The sequence below is a fragment of the Mytilus galloprovincialis genome, chromosome 2 (genome assembly GCF_965363235.1).
Source record: "Mytilus galloprovincialis chromosome 2, xbMytGall1.hap1.1, whole genome shotgun sequence".
NCBI lineage: Eukaryota > Metazoa > Mollusca > Bivalvia > Mytilida > Mytilidae > Mytilus > Mytilus galloprovincialis.
In genome coordinates, this window is record NC_134839.1 from 74,581,974 (window position 1) to 74,607,965 (window position 25,992).

Here is a 25,992-nt window from a genome sequence, read left to right on the forward strand (position 1 = left end):
GTTACTTAAATTTATTACAAATATGTAACTTTTCCATCTTTGCGTATTAATATATAAAACTACTTTCAAGATGTCAGCGCCCATGTAGATCCACAACTTTTCATGTAAATAAGATTGAAAAGGATAGAATTACTGGACTGATATGAGTTAAAGACTGGTATTTTTCACAACTACCCATCAATAACATAATGAAAAATGTGTATCTGTTTAATTACACCAAATATATATGTTATTGAAAATCTCTGTTCAGCTGAAGGGACGGGAAGGTCTATTAACAGGACAGATAAATCAGGACAGTTATTTTCGATACATTTTTATCTGTAACTTTTGTTTTACTCAACATATTGTTAAAATTTGAATTGTATAATAAAGAACATGGTATTTACTTATATTATTTGTAAAAAATATAAAAATGAATAATAATTAAGTTAAAAAAATCTGCCAGGACAGTTTAATTTTATGAAAAAAATGGCTGAAATTGCTGAGAAAAGTTTACTTATAATTGAAATATATTCTCCAAAACAACTGTCTGGCATAATATTTTTGTACGATTATAAAGATTATGAAATATTCATTCTAAAAATCTATAATTTAATATTTTTTTTATCTTTTAAAGGTAAAAAAATCTGCCAGGACAGTAGCCTTTCACGTTGGAAATTTTGTTGAAATTATTTCAAAATACAAATACAAAGTTAAATATCTTCTTCAAAATAAATGTCTGGTAAACAAATGTTAGTTCATTGGAAAGTTTAGAATATAAGCTTTATGAAAATATTAAATTATATGAACTTTTATGTCATTAACACCAAAAAAATCTGCCAGGACAGTAGCCTACTCCGCTAAATTTGAAGAAAAAAATGGCTGAAATTGTCGAGAAGAGTTTACCTATAATTGTTATCTTTTCTTCAGTACAACTGTCTGGCATAATATTTTTGTATGATTATAAAGATTATGGAATAATCTTTCTAAAAACCTATGATTTAATATTTTTTTCGTCTTTTAAAGGTAAAAAAATCTGCCAGGACAGAAGCCTTTTACGTTAGAAATTTTGTTCAAATTTGTTCAAAATCAATATATAAGGTTTAATATCTCCTTTAAAATAAAAGTCCGGTAAACAAATTTTAGTTCATTTAAAAGTTTGAAATATAAGCTTTATGAAAATATAAAATAATATGGACATTTATTTCCTTAACGCCAAAAAAAATTGCCAGGACAGTAGCCTACTCCGTTAAATTTCTGAATTAATTGCAGAAATTAACAACGCAGTTGTTTTTTTTTTAAATATAATATTGGAATAGTTTCTTTTTTGCGATTGTCTAAAGTACAATTTTGATACTACCATTAAGTAAAAGCTAGACCCAATCATAAAATAAAAAAAAAAAATGAATAAATAAATTTGCCAGGATAGTTACTTATTATGTCTCAACTTGTTTCAAATCAAAATCGAAAGTTGAATAGATTATTACTTTTTGTTGCTATAATTCGTTGTTAAGTTTTAGCATTAAATTTTGGGAAAAGATAAAAATATTTATTCCATAATAGATGAATTTCATAAAAAGTGTCCCATGAGTCGTCCTATAGCTAAATATTTAGTTGGCACGTGCTAAACTTAACGATCTGTCATCGAATCTGTGTATTTGTATATTCTGTCATGTCAACCGTAAAGCGAGTGTGTGGTAATGAAGATATTTAGCTTTAATTTTAGGAAAACTAATTGATTTTATATTTAAAGATAAGATTTAATGCTATAGATTGTGGGATATTCGCAATTGCAAATGCTGTATAATTTTGTTTTTACAAGTTTTTCAGGTTGAGTACATGTAGAACAACTAGAACTAGTATAGATTATTTCATGAATTTTTTTTTTTTTTTTGAAAAAGGTTAACTAGTGTTTTGGAATGTACTGAATTGTGACTGTGAATGGCAAATTTGATTTATTAGAAAACGTAAATTTCCAAATGTTGCAAAAAGAAGTTAAAAAATGCAACATTTGGAAACTCTTCAGTTTTATGTAAGAGGATGAAAAAAGTGACACTTTCCTGTGCTCTAAAAACATTACTTATTAGTGAATAAACACCTTTTGAATATTTGACACCAATCAGTGACTTTGAAGTTTTTATTACTGTCAAAACATAATTCCGATATATATCTTCTGCCTTTGATACAATGAATAGAAATCGAATTAAATCAACAAATAGTGGTTTAATAGCCACACCAATATAATTATGTTTTCTAAAAATATTCACTTTAATGACTCTATCACGGATAAATTTCAAACTGAAAACTTTGAATAGAATAAAAAAAATCTTTGAGAATTCTTCACTTCTTCCTATGTAATAGTACTGTCCTGGCAAATTTGTTTTTAATTTATAGTTTTATTTTTAATGATTTAGTCCTGATTATAATTTCAAAAAAAGCCAGATAAGTTAACAAACATACTATTTTATTTATGATTAAAAATAATGTTTATTTCTGCCATTTATAAAACATGTAGCATATTAGGCTAATGTCCAGCTGATAATTCAAACGGAGTAGGCTACTGTCCTGGCAGATTTTTTTTGTCGTTAATGAATTAAATGCCCATATCATTTTATATTTTCTCAAAGCTTATGTTCTAAACTTTTAAATGAACTAACATTTGTTTGCCAGAAATTTATTTTGAAAAAGATATTAAACTTTATATATTGATTTTGAAAAAATTTCAACAAAATTTCTAACATAAAATTCTTCTGTCCTGGCAGATTTTTTTTACCTTTAAAAGACGAAAAAAATATTAATTCATAGGTTTTTAGAAAGATTATTCCATAATCGTTATAATCATACAAAAATATTATGCCAGACAGTTGTACTGAAGAAAATATAACAATTATAGGTAAACTCTTCTCGACAATTTCAGCCATTTTTTTCTTCAAATTTAGCGGAGTAGGCTACTGTCCTGGCAGATTTTTTTGGTGTTAATGACATAAAGGTTCATATAATTTAATATTTTCATAAAGCTTATATTCTAAACTTTCCAATGAACTAACATTTGTTTACCAGACATTTATTTTGAAGAAGATATTTAACTTTGTATTTTGATTTTGAAATAATTTCAACAAAATTACCAACGTGAAAGGCTAGTGTCCTGGCAGATTTTTTTACCTTTAAAAGATGAAAAAAATATTAAATTATAGATTTTTAGAATGAATATTTCATAATCTTTATAATGGTACAAAAATATTATGCCAGACAGTTGTACTGAAGAAAATATAACAATTATAGGTAAACTCTTCTCGACAATTTCAGCCATTTTTGTCTTAAAATTTAGCGGAGTAGGCTACTGTCCTGGCAATTTTTTTTGGTGTTAATGACATAAAAGTTCATATAATTTTATATTTTCATAAAGCTTATATTCTAAACTTTCCACTGAACTAACATTTGTTCCGTTTTTACTATAAAAAAAAATAATATAGTAATATAGCATTATATTACCGTCGTATAATGCTAATAATGCTATCATGTTGTCATTGTCTGGTCGTCGTCTGAAGACACATTTAGTTTCCGGACAATAACTTTAGTTTTAATGAATGGATCTCTATAAGTTTTTATCAGAAGGTTAAATACCATAAAGGAAGGTTGGGATTAATTGTGGGTTTTGGCCCAAACGATTTATGAATTAGGGGCCACAAAGGGGCAAAAAACAGCACTTTTCTAATACTTTGTATAAATTACTTATTTCTTGACCAATTTCAAAGGGGTTTTATTCTTAAATTCTTGAATCTAACCGTGAATTAATTTTTTTTTAATTTGATCCACGTTTTAAAATTGGTCCATATGAGGTCCAAATGTAAGACATAATAGTGTCCTGGGAAATAGTGTCCATATGGACACTTTTTCCTTGAATTTAGGTATTCAATAATATCCATTGCCATGGAATATTGTCCCCTAAGTGGACACATTGTCATAGCAATATCTATGAAATAGTGTCCACTTGACTACAAAATGTTATGAAATAGAGGACAGTGGTCATTATAATGTTTTATTATGCTGGAATTTTAATAAAATAAGAAAGTTTAATTAGAATTGATTAATATAAACAAAACAAAAAATGGATTGAAAGGAATACAAAGAAATGTATAATTATATAAGTTATAAGAAATATCTTGATAATGCAAATCTAAGCATATATGAATATTTCTAATGATATAAAAATTATTAATTGTTTGAAATGAAGTTTAGAAAATGAAATTATTTTGTTTACCTACATCTGTTACTTATTTCATTTTGAATAATTGTATATATATATCTATAATACTAAAATTACGAGGTCCAATTTGTCAGCCGTCATCACGTAAAAACGACGAATCAAAGAATTCAACTTTATATACAACTAATATAGTACAAAGGTGTAGATTAAAAATTACACCACTCCAGGCCCTTTAGTTTTCCACGTAATTAATATTGCCAATAATTAGGAAGTTCCGGGTCGAGTCCGATACCGATACCAATAGTATTATCACCTGTTACCTATTACCTTATCTGTACGTTCCGCATCTGACAGGCGCACCACCAAACGGTGTATTCAGGATTAATATGCTATATACACAGGTCATAATCATAGGGTTGACACTACTAAATTGTCAAATTGTTACCTATTGTAGTATTTTAATCCGTAAGACTTTCTAAGATAACAATACGAATACTAAAAATCTGGACTAAAAATAAGTTTCAATTTGTAAGCGGGCATGACGTAAAATAGCGAATCAAAGAATTCAACTTTATTTATAACTAATATAGGACAATGCTGTTGATTAAAAAATACTCCATTCAAGGACCTTTTGTTTTCCAAATAATTAATATTACCAATAATTGATAAGTTCCAGTTCGACGGGTTCAAACAGAAAGATTTGAAAGCAGAGAAAATTGTGTATCTTATAATCGGTCTGACTTTATCCGATGACAGTACTAATACTAAAATAAGGCTTGCACAATTCTATACTTTAATTCAGTCACGGACCCGCGATATCACGGGTGTGTTCTAGTATATATATATATATATTTATAATAATCTAAATTTAAGAAGATCAGCATGGTATGAGTGCCAATGAGATAACTTAAGTAATTCCTGTCAAAGTAACGTAACAAAATTAGTGTATTAAAAATCAGCAAGAATTGATAAGAATACATTTAGTAATATAACTTATCAATGGATGTTATCAAGTTATTCATATATATAAAAAAAAGTTCAGGAGGACAAAAAGTGGTGGACATCTTATCACAGAAGTATAGTATTTAATTATGTCCACTTTCATGGACACTTTTTCATACCCGAGGACAGTTTTTCATAGAAAAATGTGTCCAGAACACATATAAATAAGTAAATATGGTCCAGGGGATAATGTCCTGTGGACACTATTTCATTGGGGACATTATTAAATCCTACACAAAGGGTCCAAAATTAAACTTGATTATGGGCCCAGTTTTCAAGTTGGTTCAAATTGGGCTCCAAAATCATTGTTTGATTTTAACAAAAATTGAATATATGGCTCTTTGGTCATGTTGGTATGCTAAATCTAACCATGTATTTAGATTTTTGATTTTTGAGCCCTGTTATCAAATTGGTCCACATTGAGATCAAAAGGGTCCAAAATTTAACTATGTTTAATTTCATCAAAGATCATCAAACATTGAATTTTTGGGATTATTTAAATATGCAGGATCAATCCATGGCCATGTATTTAGATTTTGGATATTAGACCATAAAAGGTACATTATTTTTTTTTTACATTTATTAGACCACATTCATTCTGTGTCAGAAACCTATGATGTGTCAACTATTTAATCACAATCAAAATTCAGAGCTGTATCAAGCTTGAATGTTGTGTCCATACTTGCCCCAACTGTACAGGGTTTGACCTCTGCGGTTGTATAAAGATACGCCCTGCGAAGCATCTGGTTATGATAACCTTTATCAATCAAATCATGCCTGAATAATCTGGATAAGGTTAGAAAGGTTTAGAATAATTTTGACGGGAAGAGACTCGTGAGGGTAAACATGGAATATCAAAAATGTCAAATACCACAGCATAGAGGGGAATTTGAGGCATATTCGCTGGCATTGGTGATAAACATGCAAATTGGCTGTGTCATTATGTAAAAAATTGTTCATCTATAGTAAAAAAAAAAATCATTCTTTGAATCTGTGTACCTTAAACTACATGTACAGTATGTTGAATTTTATTTCGGTTCTAGTCATATACTTTTCCTGTTTATTACAGAATGGCTCAACTTAAAGAAGTGTGTAGTTTTGATGGTCACAGTGACAGAGCATGGTGTGTGGCATGGAATCCTTCTGGCACATTACTGGCATCTAGTGGTGGGGATAAAGTTATTAGGATCTGGGGCAAAGAGGGAGACAACTGGGTCTGCAAATCTATTTTATCTGAAGGACATCAGAGAACAATACGTGCAGTTGGATGGTCCCCTTGTGGGAGTTATTTGGCTAGTGCAAGTTTTGATGCTACAGTGTGTATATGGAGTAGAAAAGAAGGAGAGTTTGAGTGTATTGCAACATTAGAAGGTCATGAAAATGAAGTAAAGGCTGTATCCTGGTCATGTACTGGTAGTCTCCTTGCAACATGCAGTAGAGATAAAAGTGTTTGGATTTGGGAAGGTATAAAACTATTAAATAATGTGTACTAAAATGTACATGTATTTCAAATAAAATATAAGATATAGTTTATGCACTAGAAATACAAGCTACTATTGCATATTAAAAAGGAATTGCAAAATTTTATAAATGTATTTATCTAGTGATGACTTATTTTATATCTTTGTGTTATCATGTTGTACAATTATTTTACAACATAAAAAAAAAGTTAAATTGATGCAGTATAACATGTTTATAAGCAGTGTATAAAAAACATCACACACTGAGATTGCATTAAATAATGTATTTTGATTCTAATTTTTTTCCATTTTCAAAATAAAGTACATGTAAGATATTCATCAATATATTTTTTATATGAAAAATGTATCCAAACATACATGTAATGACATACATGACATGTACCGTACATGATGTACAGTACGTCATGTACGGTACATGTCATGTATGTCAGTATGTTTGGATACATTTTTCATATAAAAAATATATTGATGAATATCATGAATATGGTGGAAAAATATATTAATCAAGCAATTGAAATTTTTTGAGTCCTGAATATTTTTTGCATTTTGTATATTTGGCACATTAATATCAATATAATATATATATTGTTCTAACTCTACATGCTGTATATATGTGTTATTTTCAATGTCATTTGAGCTATTTTTGTTTTTTAAATTCATTTTAATGCTGATATAAACAATTTTAGATTTGATTTTCCTGAGATTAAATAGATTTTGTGACATCTACCCGCCAACATTTTTCTTTAGGGAAATCACATATTGAATAATATAGAAATCATGACTTTTATATAAAATAAGTGGTAAAATCAAGATATTCACCGATTGCATAGGTATTAAACAGTAAGAACTATATTGTCATACAAATAATTATAATAATATTGTTTTTATTGTGTTTTAGTAACAGAAGATTGCAGAGGTATTAGACAGTAAGAACTACAATGTATACTGACATTGTCATACAACTTATTATAATAATATGTTTTTATTGTGTTTTAGTAACAGAAGATGAAGATTTTGAATGTGCAAGTGTGATAAGTTCCCATACGCAAGATGTAAAACATGTGACTTGGCATCCAAATAAGGAGGTACTAGCTTCATGTAGCTATGACAACACAGTCAAACTCTTCAAAGAGGAGATTGATGATTGGTCATGTTACAGTACACTAGAGTCCCATGATTCCACAGTATGGAAAGTGTGTTTTGATAAGTCTGGTTCAAGATTAGCATCATGTAGCGATGATAAAACATTGAAAATTTGGCAGGAATATTTACCAGGAAATACAGAAGGAGTTGTTACCACTGGTAATAATCCCACTTGGAAATGTGTTAGTACATTATCTGGAATCCATGATAGAACAGTTTACGATGTTGATTGGAGTCATGTGACTGGTTACATAGCAACGGCTTGTGGAGATGACTGTATTAGGGTTTTCAAAGAGGAGGACTGTTCAGATAAAAATCAGCCGTCTTTTAATATGATATGCTCAGTAACCAAAGCACATGAACAGGATGTTAACTCAGTATGTTGGCACCCTAAGATCCCTGGACTTCTAGCCTCTTGTAGCGATGATGGAAGTGTCAAATTATGGCAATACTTAGAAAATTAAATATTTATTATATTGCAAATGCTGCATTTTTTTTTAACAATAAGCCATAACTTATCCTATCTCTCCTGATAATCTCTTTCATCATATTCTTTACAGTATCTGAATAGATCAGTTTTGCAACACTTTCTTCTGGTGTTATCAAGTAACCAGATACTGTAAGTGTAAAATATTATTTAATATGTATCCTGACAGGACAGAGTTTTAACTGGTGTCCTCAAAAACAAAAAAGAATTTGTATGCCCCCACTAGCGGATTAGGCATTAAGTTTTACCCTTGTACGTCTACATCTGTCAGTGGGTAAGTACAAGCGCCCGTACTTCTACAAATTGGTTTCCATTCACTAACTTTAGTTTGCCTCAACCAAATGTTATAAATCTTCTACACAATGCTTATAAACACAGATCAAGTTTGAATTAAGGTGGAGTTGCCGTTCTAGAGTTATGCCCTTTATAAATGGAAAAATTGCTGAATTTTTCGTTTCCGTTCTCTTACTTTAATTTGCCTCAACCGAATGTCATAAAACATACAAAATGGACACAGATTGATTTTGAATTTTGGTGGTGTCATTTTTACCGTTCTAGAGTAATGCCCTTTAACAAATGCACAATTGCTAAATTTTTCATTTTAGTTCTTTACCTTAAGTTTGCCTCAACAAATTATGAAACTTTTATACAATGCTTATTACCACAAAATTCAGAAGAAGTACAAATTTGGGTAGCATCACTTTTACTATTGAGTTATGTAGATTTAAGAAGATGTGGTACGAGTGCTAATGAGAAACTTCTCTGACCAATTCACAATTTGTAAAAGTAACCCATTATATGTCAAACTACAGTCCAAAAGGACCCTTGGCTTACAACAAACAGCAAGCTATAAAGGACCCCAAAAATTACTAAAATGTAAAACCATTTAAACAAAAAAAACTAACGGTCTAATCTTAATAAAATACTGAGAAACAAGAAACACTTATGAACCACATCAACAAACAATAACCACTGAACATCAGATTCCTGACTTAGGACAGGTGCAAACAAAATGCAGCAGGTTTAAACATTTTAATGAGTACTAACCTTCATCCATACCTGAAACAATAGTGTAACATCACAACATAGAAAGAGACACTATGAAATATTAATTGAAATGGCTTAACTCAATCAAAAGACATAAATACAAACAAATGAACATACACTAAAAGAATAAATATGATCTATGACACAATGTAAATTTAAAATCAATAAACTAGATAAATGTTGAGATGATAAACAATATCAGAAAGACAATCATAATAAGGACAAAATGCCGCCAAATAAAATAATGTACACAGGTTTTAAAATGTAAGGTATACATTAATTGAGAACAGAAATATGTCCCTTTATAATTTTATATGCCAACAGAGTTATCATTTGTTTACTAAGGACACATTCCACATTTAATTTTTCAGATTGTTCAATTTTATGTTGATGACAGTTGTTTTGAAAAAAATTAGTAATATGTAATTTCATTCACATTTCAATATTATTTTGCTTTAAATCAAGTTTGTAAGCAAACCTACAACTGCTACGATTAAAGATATAAAAAAACCTTTAAAAAATTATTTTATGAGTAGATTGTTTTCATTGTAATACTTCAAAATATCTACAAAAAAGCAAGGATACAAATCCTTGAAAAAAGGTAGTAGCTGGTTAAACAAATAAATAAAAAAATGATGCAATTCAACATAAGTAATATTCTTACAAAAGAGTAAAAACCTATTACTTTGACCGACCAGCTGTTACCCAATTACCGTTTGTAATACATTACTTAACAACACTTGGTAGATATAATGAATCAACTGTCTAAGCAAGACTCCAGAAAGTCAGCAGCATATTTAATGCATGCGCAAACATTTTGTTGAGCACTTACAAACGTGCTCTACACTGCCATCTTTTTATGTGCCTGTCCCAAGGCCTGTAACAGTAGGTCAACTAGGTCAACTATATTTGGTTTATGGAGTAATTGTAAAGTATACCTGTTCATGACTATCTGGTAGGGTTCATTTGACCTTGACATTATTTTCATTGTTCATTAGTCAATGTTAAGTGTGCACTATTATTTTCGTAATAAGTAATAGGTCAACAATATTTGGTGTATTGGATGATAATGTAAAGTGTACATATCCGTCTGAGAGGGTTCATCTGACCTTCACCACATTTACATAGTTCATAAGTTTTTTTGGCTGCACCTCTTCTCTAGTCCGAGATTATGGCTAGCGGTGTTACTCGTGTTGTAAGTGACGTGGAGTTGGTTGACGCTGTTAGACTTTTTGTCCTTTGTCTCGGAGCCAAGTTGCTTTCTCCATGTACCTTTTTATCCAGAATTTGCATGAAATATTTGTCACTGTACGGTCACGAAACAATCAGTACACAATCATTTTTAAAATAACCATATGACGCATAACTTCCACAATACAGATACCACATTATGTTATTTTCTTGTTCGAAATATAAGGACAATCACATTTAAAAGTAGATGATTTATATATATATATATATATATATATATATATATATATATATATATATATATATATATATATATATATATATATATATATATATATATATATATATATATATATATATATATATATATATATATATATATATATATATATATATATAATACATTATTTCAAAAGGCAAACAACGGTTGCTGTAAAGATCTGTATACACATGATCCACTTGACTGCATGTGTTTGCCGAGGAAGATATTGCTTTACAATAAATAAAATGTCAAAGATAGAACTAAATCAGGTTCAACGGCAATGCCAATACTAAGAAGTATTAAATTTTTTCAGAGAATTTTGTTTTGTCTTAGAATTATGGTAAAGATTTAGATCATCTTGGGAATGCGGTATATATTATGCTAATGTTGTTGGTTTTGTTGACCATCTGTGTACTATATCTTCAGGTATATAGTCCTTCAACAATTCCAATGAAACTTTTAATAACGCTTCTTGATTTTCCATATTTCTACAAAATTTCATGATATATTTCAAGTGCATATCATGAGTATAAACATTTATGAGAAAATATAAAATTCAAGTGCGAATGGTTTGTTAAAACGCGCGACAATATTTAATAATGAGGTTTTTTTTCACTTCTGAGCCTATGTATGGTTCAATTCTGCAGTACTAAAATAACTATTCAGAAGAAATATTTTACATGACACCTTTCTAATTTGGATATCGAGCAAGCGACCTGAGAATTCTGTGACTTAAAATTTGCATAGAAAGACAAATATTTCGGCAATCAGAAGTTAGTTACGATATGGACATAATGTGTAAAAATGCATTTAAAACAAATTCACAATCGAAATAACTTGCCAAGGCTTTTTGAATGTGTATATCAACACAATAAATGCTCTTACAGAAAGTTAAACGGATCCTTGTTAGATCCTTGTAAGACCTGTATTTCAAACAAATTGCTGGATCGCAAACACTTGCATGATATAAAGATATCTATACAATATGCAACATGAAAATTGTGCTTTTGAAAGCATGTAATAGATAACATAGCTAGACAGGCCCGCAGTTCTCTCTATATGTCTCGGCCTACTTAATGTGAGATACGTCAGATACAGTTTACAGACTTTTTGCGGATGGAATATATACGAATCTGCTACTAGACATGCTTATTTATTCCGCGCGAAAAAAGTATTTTCAATTTACGCAGATAAATATATTCTGCAATTTGTAAATGTTTATAGGCCAAAAATATTCAATTTCATTCTGTCTTTGAAAAAAAATATAAGAAAAAAAAATGAATAAGAAAAAAGTTTTCTATTCTAACCAGAGCAGCATATTCAGTTTACAACTCCGGTAACCCCGGCCCAAAATTTAAATGGTGGTCCCCGTATGTCACAGTATACCTTGATTGACTTGAGGTAGTTGCTGGTTTACAGTCTGCATAGTAAACATCTCGAATACCTTTAAGTTGTGGAGCTATTGCAGCATATATCTCAGTTTCTGCTCCTTCGAATGGGGTTTTTATGCAGTCTAATAAAAAACATATTTGTTTCAATTATACTTTGAAATGTGGTGTATAAGTTGCAATTTTGTTTACTAGTAATGTTTTAGATAGTAAAAGAAACGAAACAATAATCTAAATAAAGTTATAATATGGCTAACATTTCTATAGAAAAAATGCGTCAAAATGTACAAGTTTAAAAAAAATATATCACAGTTTAAGACTGTGATTTACTCTACAAACGACATATACACAACACATACACAACAAATACATTAGAATGAAACGAAGACTTCATTTTAGAATTATTTTCTTTTACCCGAACACCCAGCTTTATATCCCCCAAAAACATAAATGGCTTATTGTTTAGCATATTCTTTTGGGAATCTTTTAAATTGATAAATTTATACCAAATTACTATGAATTTGATTCCCAACTTAAAAACTTGTAATCATTATTATTTCAACAGCTACTTACGACAGAATTTCATTGTATGTCCAAAGCAATATATGCAGCATGTACGAGAACATTCCATATCCCGACCGAATTCTGTCTCCACTGTTCCAGGATGGGTTGATACAACAAATATGTTGCTTTCCTTCAACCTTCTATTCATAAAATACATCTGCATAACCTATAAATATATAAATTTGTAGCGTGATAGTATATCTATTACATTTATGTTGAAATACATTAGACAAGGCGCAACATCTGATTTAAAATATAAGTCAGAGTGCCGACCACGCCATAATAGACAAAGTCTTTTTTTTTATCTTTTCTTTTTTACTCCACGGGCATATGTCACGGGAAGCTATCATATATTTATATATTAAATCATGTTTCTCTCGTGCATCTATTTGCATTTCCTATTCTGGAAGTGAAACTGCAGTGTTGTGCTTCTCGGAAGGTATTGCGATATTCTCTATTCGATTTATAATTTTATATCTTTGATTCCTATGTAACCTATTATAAAGACTAACCAAAAGCTTCCCCAAACGGTAGACTTAAAAAGTGACATTTTTCTTCTCCTCCTCAAGCCAACCTCGCAGCATATATGTAAAATCGAAACAATGTACTCGGAGCCCATTTATTAATCCTGCCTTAATAATGTATTTGAGAATGATGGCTTGTTTTCCTAAACTAAAAGACTGTTGCTTGATGAGCTAGCAAGTTCGGAATCCATCGGTCTAGTACAAAGGATGGGATAATCATATCTCATTGCCATATTATCGTCCTGAATATGAATGTTGCATTTGCCTATGGGCGTGAAGCAGCCCTAAATAAATTATAGTCAACAATCCAAGTGAGCTACTATTTGATTTGTACGGGGAGGAGGGGGGGGACTGATTGCTACATGTTGTTCTCCCTTATATTTGTCAACTGGTGTATCTTACCTGGTACAATTTAGAATTGGCATAGTTACGAAAGCATTCGAAATTGTTTTCTGTCAGATGTTTTCCTTGAATCGATGATGCATTAAAAGGATGAGCAAGGTTATGTCCATCACTTGATACCAACACAATTCTGCAGTCATCCGCACCTGAACATTCCATTAGAGGAATCAGATGTATGGCTAGTAGGAACTGGCTAAGATAATTAACCTAGAATTACACATAAGAATGAAGAGTGACTGCGTCGGATTAAACAATTGTTTTTAATTTTTAAAACTTATCTACCAAAAAGGGTTGACTGGTGTATAGGAATATGATCGCTTGGACTTCTAATATCCGACAGTTAACAAATACGCCATAAAAGGCTGTCTGTTTGGCTGTAATGGATATATAGTATACACAGCTTAGTGTAAACATAATCGTGATGTTCAATCCGATGCCTTTTGTTTGTGTTTGGAGAGTGTCACGTTTTTTGTTCACATTAAAACACTTTTTTAAGGAATCCGTGGGTGGCCTTTTTCTGTCTTTATCCAAAGAACCCTTTTACCAGTGACACTTAATTTTACGCCCTTAATCCTGTTCTAATGTTGCATGTTTGTTGTCGTCCTAAATATGCAGGAACTATTTGACACTAGATATAGAGCGAACAAAAAGCAGCAACAATTAAACAATCAAATAACTACATAGCATGTGTGCCATTAAAGAACCAATCAGAAGTTTTCTTTTCTCGCTGTGATTAAGACCAATTGGTGACCTTTGGTCGATTTGTTTTATCCTTGATCGGGTTGCTATCTCTTTGACACATTCCCCATTTCCATTTTCCATTTATTTTGTATTCGACTCGATATGTTCTTAGTCTTTTAAAAAAACCATGCTTTGTGATATTAGAATGCAATATTGAACATTTTGATGCATGCCAACCTAATGGTTAGTTACCAATAGCTAGGTTAAACATCACTTCTCTGTTGTTTGTCACAGTATAATTAAGAATTTGATGAAATCTTGGAAATCCATCAGAATTATGGATTGATTTCCACGAATGCGCTTGTTTACACACCTTTATTTATGAAATTAGTGACACGATACCTCATCACCTATAAATCTTATTTAGCATCTTGGAATTTAAGTATGCATACATATCTTTTCAATTTTTACAATTTGTAAGTGTATGGCTTGAAATAAACATAACAACAATATTTTAATAGCTGAGGCTAAATACTATGCTATTTTGTGGATTACTTCGTGAACTTTTCTTGTATGTATTCGACAATACTATTAAACTTACCTGAAATACCAATTCATTTTTGTCCTCTGTATATTCTGAAAAAAATATTGAATTCCAAAAACAGTTAGGGAGATATGGTATAGATTATGATGAGAAACTATAAAAAAAGTATTATGATGCACATTAAAGCAATGTTAGGATCGCACGGTCGTCAACAATGACCAATCCAAAAACGAAACAAAAATGTGAAAAAAACAATGGCATAATTTAAAAAAAAACAATAATCGAAAAACAAATATGACAAGACATCAAAGAAGACAGCTGAACTACAGGCACATATAACACTATCATAAACTTAATTCATTCGTAATAAACATTACTGTATATGTCATCCTCAACGGAGAAATATATAGGCATAATTTATGAATAGTATTCAAAGTTTTCAGTGAAGAAGCAAAAGTTATTCAAAAGTCACAAGATTTCGCTGTTTACTCAAAAGTTAACAAAAAAGGTAATACAATTGATTTTCTTCCAGTGCTTTTCAAGTAATAAAGAAAATGATGAATGCGTTTGAGATTTTACATGTTTTAAAACTAACCTAAAGGGCCAAGACCTAATCCTGCGTTACACACTAAAGTGTGTAGTTTTTGCCCGAAAGATTTAAAGGTTTCAATAAATTCTTTGGTAGACTGCAAAGATGCAAAATCGACTTTCATAAATTGTACATATATGTCACCATCTTGGATAATTCCATTTGTTCCTTTTTGCTTCTCTTCTTGATATTCCTTCTTCATTCTTTCAATTGCCTACAGATAAAAAACAATAGACTATAGCCCAGTTAAACACATAAACTACTTATAAATTACTGTCTGCAATGAAAAAAACAACAAAAAGCACGAAAAAAAAACCCCGCTGAGACCATTATCTGTTTCTCTAGTTTACATACGCTTCTCAATTTACAAAAATCTATTTCAGAATATTTGATTTTGATACAATACGATCTTTGTCAGAATACAAATACTGTAGATGTTATTTACCTATGCTGAACGAAAACTGAATTAAGGGTTTGAAAAGTTACTGACCAGTCTTGAATTGGATGCTTACTAAATTGCTAAAAGATAACGCAATTTACTTTATACGTTAAATAAATGGCAACAAATGACAAAACGTGCTCAAGTCAATTTTATTTGTTTCCATGTTTAAAACTATGTTTAAACCGAGTTCAAGAGTAAACAATATAACATGTCCTGGTACAAACTAACAATTGGACGAAATACGCATACACTACAATAGCAGCTATTATAATTAGGCTATATCTGTAAACTACCGGTAAGCATATTGAGGACATGAGAGGTAAAACAATTGCATATGGCAAGTTTAACTCTTTCTTTTTTACTTTTGACATGACATTTGAAACCAAAATGTAATAAAAAAAAACTGAAAATTTCGTCAATGTTGACTCATTTGGAAATTTGTCTCGCTTATCGATTTTTGTTGCTTATAATTTGCTTTATCTGTTACAGTTCTTGCATACTATGGAAAAACTGGATATTGAAATCATCATTTAGGGGTAATTACCCGTGAAAAGTTTATTCATTATTTGACACATGTTAACTTATTTGTAGACCTTGAAGGCGGAATCACAAACTTATTTTAATAACCAGATATCCCAATGAGTATTGTAGTCAAGTTTGGTTGGCATTGGCATCTTAGTTTTTAGATAAGAATTTTGTAAAGGTAAACGAAGAGACATTTGAATCTTCGGGTCAGGCGAGCCGATTAAGGGAATTTAGTTCAATATAAAAGGGCACCAATGTCCTTCGGTTAAGACATGTATACTTTGGTTTGGTTTGAATTTTTTTATTCGATTGTTGCTTTACATTAATCATCTCTTTACATTTATATTTCCCAGTTTTACCTCAAGAGCTCTCGTCTCCGATCTACATGCTATGATCACTTTTGCACCTAACATTGCGATCCATTTCGCTGTTTCATAACCGATTCCTATAAAAGATATGCAACGGAAATATAGATATATGTTTTATGATAATCATGACAAGCTGTATTTACCATAACAATTTACCAAATATTTTTAGTAATGAGTGGATACCATAATTGAAACATATCCAACATCATCAGACCCATATTACATAACTGTCAACCAAAATATGATGGCGTCTATAAAACATTCAAATAGATGACTTCAAACAAACATGAACTCTTGGACCAATAGCTCCATCGTCTTGCATTTCATTATATGCTCAATTTTGATGAAACCACATTGATTTAGTAGTATTTAGAAGTTTATTATTGATTTTCAATTTATTTTCATGTTTTTAAAAGAAGCTTTTGCGAATTAAACGGACGAACACAATGCTTTATTGATATATGAAAAAAGAAGATGTGATAGGATTGCCAATGCAATGAGACAACTCTAAATAAGATACCAAATGCCACAGAAATTAACATTTATAGGTCACCGTACGGCCTTCAATAATGAGTAAAATCAATATAGCATTGTCAGCTATTAAAGGCCCCGGCATGACAAATGTAAATCAATTCAAACAAGAAAATTAACGGCCGTATTTATGTACAACGTTATGAACAGAAACAAATATGATACATAGGATCAAACGACAACCACCGAATCACAGGATCCCGACTAGGGACAGACACATACATGCAGAATGTGGCGGGGTTAGACAGTTTAGCGGGCGCCCAACCATACCCATAACCTGGGACAGTGGTGTAACAGTTCAACTTAAGAACCAACTATTAAAATAAGGTGAACAACTTATACTTAACTGATCAGATAAATACAAACAGAAATACATGTATCAAAAGCACGGAATGGACGTGGCAGGGTACTTGTACATCACCGCAACAAAAGACACTGGGCACAGATCTGTGAGTCCTCGCAGTTAGTGACAGCCAGTTCAAAGCAAATAATTTATAATAAAAAATCATGCAGCTAAGACTAAAAGGCCAAGGCTTATCTTTTTATTAAATGTATATTTGTTATTAATTAAAAATCTCACCCGTATTCCCACCTGTCACAATTACAACTCTGTTCCTGTCTAATGGCTCTCTTGGGAATGAGGTTCCTCCGCCCATGCCTTTAACTTAATATCTTTATCAAAGAACATTCATTTCGTAAAATATTAAAAATAAATCAGCAATACTGTTGGCATATGTAAATCAATGTTATACAGTTGGCAAATATTAAAAGTCAATAGCTCAGACTTGAAACAGTGAGCTAACAGTCATCTCTGCTTGAATTTTACAATACTAGCAGTAATCAAATAAATAATATATATATGTTCCGGACCATATGCGTATACTCATATGGTCGGATCATATGAGTATAATACTCGTATGGTTATAAACGGGCCGGACCATATGAGTATTTGGACCATACGCGTATGGTATTTTTTTCAAATTACATTATATACTATTCAATATCACAAAAACTTTAAATAAAAACAACAGTGATGATTACAGACAATATATTAATTTCATAATACAAAAACTACGTAAAAATTAAATATTGATGCCATATAGTTAGTTTTCATCGCTAGTTACGTTCATGCATGTAGGCTTACGTGACATTCACTTCCACCATAATCATAGATTTTTTGCATTTGCAAGAATTTTGTGCACGATCCTTTTCATTTACACCTTTTGCTTGCGAGTGAAAAGCTACTCTTTTTGCAGCTGCGTCCAGTTATACTGAGGTCTACGTTTTTTTTTTAAGAAGCTCTAGATCTCAAATATCGTAAAATGACTGCAATACACCATATTCATAAGACAACTAAAATAAACTGTGTTACTTTTCAGTGACTTCTGTTCGTCTGTTGAGGCTAAAGTCTCAATAAAGGTTTGATATGTAATTAACAGTTCATAAAGACATTTTTGAAATTTATTTTTTTTAGTCGACATATTGCCATTCACTCGTAATAACAAATCGGTAATGACCATCGGTAATGACCATTGGTATAAAATGTGTTTACTATAAATTTGACAATTAAGGTGGTATGGGAGTCTAAAATAAAAATGATAGAATTTGTTTATACTTTGCCAAAACGTTGTATCTATTGATACATGTTGAAAAATATAATAAAAATGATAGGTCACCGCGCATTTTCTCAAGCTACAGGACGGGACAAAATGACACATTTTGTATGGATTATACAGGAAAAAAACACCATTTTGTGATTAGAAACTAAATAAAATGATAGAATTGTTAAATACTTCAGGAAAAGATAGCTTTCAGACACTGCTTTGAGAATATCAAAAGAAAAGATAGGGTCACCGTACGTTTTTTCCGGCTAAAATACAAAATAGGAAAATTCCATACAGAATCCTTCAGAAAATGCACTTTTTTTTAGAGTTACCTCCCCTTAAAATGCCAATTTAAAAAAAAAATAAAAATAAAAACAACCAAAAATAATTAACATTTGAAAAAATATCAATATTTAGAAGTTATATTCTTATAAATTGGTACTTTTAAATGAAAATGTACATTAAACATCTGCATTCTTGCATCAAATTTTGCTAACTTGATGGAAAATCTGGACCTTTGATTCTCTGTTTTTTACAATCCAAGATGGAGGAAGACACCCATACCACCTTAAGTAAAATTAACTATGTGAAACCTCTTATTTTTATTTAGCTTATCTTTTTATTATAATATAATAATAAAATTACCTATATGATAGCGTCTTTTTAATGAACGGTCATACCATATGAAGAGTTTAGAAGTTTTAAAAGAAAACTGTAACAGTGTTAACTACCCCGACCATATGAGTATATACCCATATGGTCATGACCATACGCGTATGGTCCAAATACTCATATGGTCCGAAACATATATAAGCTAGAGTTAGAGGAGGGGATAAGGTCTCTGCGCAATGCTAGGCGGTGTTGTCGTAGAAGTTAGAAAATAAAGTACAGGTTCCAGCCCCGGCGCCGGTGAGGTAGTTACGAATCAAATCTACTCTAACATCGTTAGGTTGATTTTCTAGGCACTTTATATATATACGTAGTTACTTTTTAATTTAGACTCGTATATATATAATTGAATATTTAGTATATATATATATAAACGAGTCTAAATTGAAAACTACGTTCAAACCTATGATTGCGTTGGATAAAAACCGCAATTTTTATACGTGTGCATGTAAAACAAATGTCGTTGTAGAAAGGTCTAAATACAGCACAAACAACATTTTCCAAAAGACCAAAAAAGTGAAGAAGTATATTTAAACAAAACGCATTTGACTATTAGGTCGAACAACTGATGTTCTTTAACCCTGCTGACTGCCATTGGCGATTGCCAAATAACATTGATCACAAGATGTTACAAAATGGATCTTAATATAAATTTAATACTAAACAGAAAACAATTAACTTGTGGCCACGATGTTATGCCACAAACATAAGGTGTTAATATTTTTTTGTACACCAGATCCGGATTTCGACAATAAATGTCTCTTCAGTGATGTTAGGGATCGAAACAGTATTTGGAAGGCCATATAAAATGTACCCTCATTTTTAGATAGACTCTTGAATTTTAAGAGTCAATATAGGATGAACGGATCATATAAACCGGAGGGAAAATATGATACAAGCCCAAACGGAAAAATATAAACGAGTCTAAATTGAAAACTACGTTCAAACCTATGATTGCGTTGTATAAAAACCGCAATTTTTATACGTGTGCATGTATAACAAATTTTGTTGTAGAAGGGTCTAAATACAGCACTAACAACATTTTCCAAAAGACTAAAAAAGTGAAGAAGTATATTTAAACAAAACGCATTTGACTAACAGGTCGAACAACTGATGTTCTTTAACCCTGCTGACTGCTATTGGCGATTGCCAAATAAAATTGATCACAAGATGTAACAAAATTGATCTTAATATAGTAAATTTAATACTAAACAGAAAACAATTAACTTGTGGCCACGATGTTATGCCACAAACATAAGGGGTTAATATTTTTTTGTACATATATATCTAACAAATATAAGATAATAAGGACTAAAATGTTTCAGATCAAAGAGAGGCGACGGATACAAAAATGACACTCAAACACATAAGTCAAATATAAACTGACAACGTCATGCCTAAAAAATAAAGAAACAGACAAACTACAGTACACAAAACAATCCAATCGGATGTTTTCACTAGAAAAAAACATTGAAAAACATTGATGTATTTTAATAGGAATAAAGAATAAAGACTAATCTAATACAAACCTGGTTCTTACAGAGGGGAATTCTAAAAATGTTCGAAAGATTTTATTCCACATTATATTGCGTTGAAAAAGATTGATCAAATGGATATGTACGACACACTAGCGTTTAAATATATTTAAATGAAAAATTGTTTCACTTTGCCCAATCATATATAAAACATAGATTCAACCACTGCATCAAGTGTGATACGATATTTATCCACTTGATACAGTTTAATTTTTTAAATTTAAAACGCGAGGCTCGACTATTATATTATTTGTTTGTGCGTTTCTCTGTGATGAGTGTTCTTGCGTGTATGTTTATGTTGTATTTCTGTCACGTAGTGTTGTCATTTAAGTGATATTTTATACAATTGTCATATGAGCGGGAGCTTTGGGTAGTCATAAAACCAAGTTAAACCCATTCTTTAAATGTCTTGTAGCAAGTCAGAAATATGACAGTTGTTGTCAAATAGTTCGTTTCTATGTATTTTGGTGTTTGGTTTTGTTGCACTTTAGTGTTCCTGTTCTTCCGTATTTTTTCTCTTATAGTTGATGTTCTTCCCTCGGGTTTAGTTTGTAGCCCGGATTTTTGTTCTCTCAATCGATTTATGAATTCTGAACACCGGTAAACTACTGTTGCCTTTATTTATGGCCAAAATACAGTATCCTGAGCAAAATTTCGAGAATATAGATTTTCATTTTTCAGTATTTTACTGATAAATGGACTTTGTTTTATAGTTAAGATTCAGGTTCAGTCTGAAGTTAAAGCTTTTCAGTCATGAATAACTTCTCCAACCCTAATATAATTCTATAAAATCTCAACTGAGGCATATTTATTACGTAAGTACAGTCAGAGAAAAAAAAAATGAAGATATTTATGTTCATTGTTCCGTATTTAACTGATATATAATAAATATATATAAACTTATCATAGATATGTTTAAATCAATCGGTCCAGGACCAATCTAGTATGTCTTATCATAATCCTTCGTTTTTAAATCAATTTCCTATGTGCATACATTTAGAGTAAATAAGAGCTGATAACCTCAGTGTATGATAAATATTTCTGGTTATGGAATACATTCTTATGCATTTATTTCCATATTTCTCTAGAAATTCACAATTGCATGTTTGTAGTTTAATTATTGTGTGTATACTAAAAAAAATTGAAATCAATCAAGTCCAGGACCAATCCAGTATATCGTATCAAAATCCTTCGTTTTTAATTCAACTTAAGAGCTGATAAACTCAGTGTATGATAAATATATATTTCCGGTTATGGAGCACTTTTCTCAGCATTTATTTCCATATTTTTCTAGAAATTCACAATTGCATGTTTGTAGTATAATTATTGTGTTTTCCTAAAAAAAAAGGGGGGGGTTTCGGTTATGGTCATGTAGACCTAGGCTTATCCTCATCAGGTATCCCTAGCCTATATGTTCCCTCCTTTGTATATGTAGAATAGTTCCAATTTGATTTCTCTTATGGGGATACGACACCTGTTTATACCATCGTTTTTTTTTTGTTTTTTTTTTAATCTTTTTCTTCTTTCTGTTAGTTTGTATTGTTTCCTCTTTTTTTTTTACAATTTTGTACGTCAGACTGTTTCGTCTATAAAAGTCTCATCAAATACGCTAGAATTATCTAAACAATAAATAAAGTTAAAGTCAAAATAGATTACTTAGTGGAAGAGCATAAAGGACCCAATAATCCAAAATGGTTTTGTCAAATACAGCTAATGTTATCTATTCCTGGGGTAGATTATCCTAAGTAAATCGAAACACACCAAGCTTTGAAAATAGACTTAGTTTTTCTTTACAGTTAACAAGCAAATACATTACAATTCTAGGGTTACACATCCATAACATTGTCAAACCTTCATAGATAAAATTGAGAATGGAAATGGTGTCAAAGAGACAGCAACCCGACCATAGAAAAAAACAACAGCAGAAGGTCACCAACATGTCTTCAATGTAGCGAGAAATTCCCGCACCTGGAGGCGTCCCTCAGCTGGCCCCTAAACAAATATATACTAGTTCAGTGGAAATGAACGTCATACTAATTTCCAAATTGTACACAAGAAACTAAAATTAAAATAATACAAGACTAACAAAGGCCAGAGGCTCCTGACTTGGGACAGGCGCAAATATAGAATTTAGTTTAATGCATTATATATATATGTATTTTGAACATTTTTCTCCTTAGGCATTTAACAAAATTCCTGAAACTATTTTAGCGAAAGGAATGTTCACAAAACTGAGAATCTCAATTTATTGATTTACATAGCAGTTTTATCAAGTATGAGTATTGAATTTTAATCAATCCATTTTGGAAATCAAAAATAAATGATACTGAATTATTTACATTACCCACAAGCGCTGAGCAATAATTTGTTATTTAATTTAATGTTTTGGACGGCATTATCCGTCACACACTTGTCGATGTTTTGGCAAATACATCGTTATGCGTAAAATTTGGACTCAGCACTACAATCAACTTTGGAGAAACCAATTAAGACTCTAAGAAATTCAACTCTGTCGATTCTTTTTTCTGATGAGAAACTAAACGTCCGAAAAACATTGTTGTCGCAAACAAAAGAGGGACGAAAGATACCAAAGGGACAGTCAAACCCATAAATCTAAAACAAACTGACAACGCCATGGCTAAAAATGAAAAAGACAAACAAACAACAGCACACACGACACAACATAGAAAACTAAAGAATAAACAACACGAACCCCACCAAAAAACTAGGGGTGATCTCAGGTGCTCCGGAAGGGTAGGCAGATCCTGCTCCACATGCGGCACCCGTCGTGTTGCTTATGTGATAACAAATCCGGTAAATAGCATTGTTGGGTTGATGTTTAGACGAGTTGTATAAACATAATGTACACAGCCATGTATCATCATCGCTGCTGGTGATCCGATGGATAAATCTGTTGTAGAGTTGTCACTGGCTCAGACGTACTTATAAATATAATTATTTTCTGTGACTGTATCTTACATTAATCTGTAGGATCATTTACTATAGATAATTTAGCTGATCTTTAAAAATAACATCTCCATGCCTTATATATCATGTACTGTAGTACGACGCTAGATTAAAACTGACGTGGAAAGGTAACACCCGGCCACCGAAAGCTTCATTTTTATGAAGCCCAGGTGGTCGTGTGGTCTAGCGGGACGGCTACAGTGCAGGCGATTTGGTGTCACGATATCTCAGTAGCATGGGTTCGAATCCCGGCGAGGGAAGAACAAAAAATTTGCGTAAGCAAATTTACAGATCTAACATTGTTTTGTTGATGTTTAGACGAGTTGTATATATATATATATATATATCAGCATATAAAAATAAACTGATACAGTTACTGATATGAATTACATGAATTAAAATATTTGTCTATAAGATTTTAAAAATAAATACTTAGTCATTTGCTAAACTAAATTGCATCACTAGGCATGGACATCTATCAAGATGAAATCTGATGCATGACAATATATATATCTATTCATTCTGATACATTTATAGCGGAGGAAAATCACTTACAGTAATGCCAACCTCTGCAATAATCCAAATTTCAAAATCAACGCAATTTTTGAATTTTCTGTATCAGATAATGTATTCTTCTGTAAAGGTTTGTCTGAACGGAGTGTGAAATGAGGAACGTAAACACCACTTTATGTCACATGGTTCAAATTATAAACATTAAGTTATCATTTCCTGTGTAAACATGTATAGCTTACCTTTAAAATCAAGATTTATATGTAAAATAACTCAATAATACACGTAAGCTTATAGATTGTTACGCTTACCTGTATTAAAGATTTGCACAATGGTACTTATATAATAATGCGGTGACAGAAGTGTAAAAAGTCGTCTAGATCGCGAGTTTAATCTCCCCAAATAACACACGGCTAAAAATTGTCTTAACTTAAAGACAAATATGTCTTCTTTAGTTTTTGCCCTGTCGTCAGAATTTCGTACGGTCACTTTTTTCTAAAAAGTGGTTTTAATGACTGGTAGTATATTGGAGAGTTTCAACCCCCTTTTTCAAAATGAAAAAATGCGTATGTTTGCTTACATTTAATTGAAATAGTTTTTCCTGAAGCTATTTTTATTTGTCAAAATATTCTATTCAGTATTTTATTTTCTTCTAATCTATAAAATTTGCGAAGTTTAGACTATTTAAAATTGAGGTAATTTTAATTGCAAATTCAACCTCAAACTTTAGTTTCTTCTTCATAGTAGTACTAAAAATAATGCCATAATATTTTAAGCATATAGTATTTAATAAAACTAATAAGTGATAAAAATTTCGGAACCAAAATATGAAAAAAAACCTTAAGAAATCAATGGAAAAAGAATGGAGTAAAAATCTTCAATTTCAACACGGAACTCAATCACTTGCCTTCCGTCACATTTTGTGTATTAGTCAATAAGTTACTCTCAAATAATATATGAAATAACTACCTTTTTAGCTATTATATACAAATATTTTCAATTAAAGTGCACTGATATATGCCACATACTTTGTTTGTATATGTTTATATTCTATGTTTTATCGTTATAGGGAAAACGGTAGTATTAAATTTTCCCAGCATTAGGTTGGCCTTTTGTGTACCCAAGGCAGGTGAAGGAAGTCAAATTATGAACGCTGTGATTGGATGTAAGGGTACAATACATTTTTTATTTATCTATGAATAACTGCAGTGTGTATATTTACAATATAAATTTTGAAACCTATTGAAATATTTTCTAGAGAATTATTCGAAAAGACTTGCAAAATTTCATAAATTTGGTGCAAAATGACGGTGGGCATGGATAACATAAACAAGCTCCGTTGGAAGTTGG

The 25,992-nt window shown here is 31.0% G+C and overlaps 2 protein-coding genes across 6 annotated transcripts; one reads left to right on the forward strand and one right to left on the reverse strand.

Annotated features, from left to right (window-relative positions):
* The first annotated feature begins 49 nt into the window (after positions 1-49).
* On the forward strand, positions 50-8,295 carry LOC143064377 (putative cytosolic iron-sulfur protein assembly protein CIAO1 homolog). 2 transcript variants are annotated; one of them, XM_076237160.1, is made up of 3 exons: positions 50-104; positions 6,258-6,652; positions 7,666-8,295. In XM_076237160.1, exons 2-3 carry the CDS (start codon positions 6,259-6,261, stop codon positions 8,274-8,276), a joined length of 1,005 nt encoding a protein of 334 aa, XP_076093275.1. In that variant the 5' UTR covers positions 50-104; position 6,258; the 3' UTR covers positions 8,277-8,295. The 2 variants fall into 2 exon arrangements, with proteins under 2 accessions (XP_076093275.1, XP_076093274.1); XM_076237159.1 differs by having other exon boundaries at positions 62-157.
* Positions 8,296-10,943: 2,648 nt separating this feature from the next.
* Positions 10,944-24,844, reverse strand: LOC143064374 (WW domain-containing oxidoreductase-like). 4 transcript variants are annotated; one of them, XM_076237152.1, is made up of 9 exons: positions 24,688-24,844; positions 17,938-18,029; positions 16,818-16,903; positions 15,498-15,705; positions 14,960-14,994; positions 13,678-13,884; positions 12,761-12,917; positions 12,186-12,312; positions 10,944-11,287 (listed from the first exon to the last, which is right to left on the reverse strand). In XM_076237152.1, the coding sequence occupies exons 2-9, from the start codon at positions 18,011-18,013 to the stop codon at positions 11,176-11,178; spliced, it is 1,008 nt and encodes a 335-aa protein (XP_076093267.1). In that variant the 5' UTR covers positions 18,014-18,029; positions 24,688-24,844; the 3' UTR covers positions 10,944-11,175. The 4 variants fall into 4 exon arrangements, with proteins under 4 accessions (XP_076093267.1, XP_076093268.1, XP_076093269.1 ...); XM_076237153.1 differs by having other exon boundaries at positions 24,700-24,826; XM_076237154.1 differs by lacking the exon at positions 17,938-18,029 and having other exon boundaries at positions 24,688-24,835.
* Between the last annotated feature and the right edge of the window lie 1,148 nt (positions 24,845-25,992).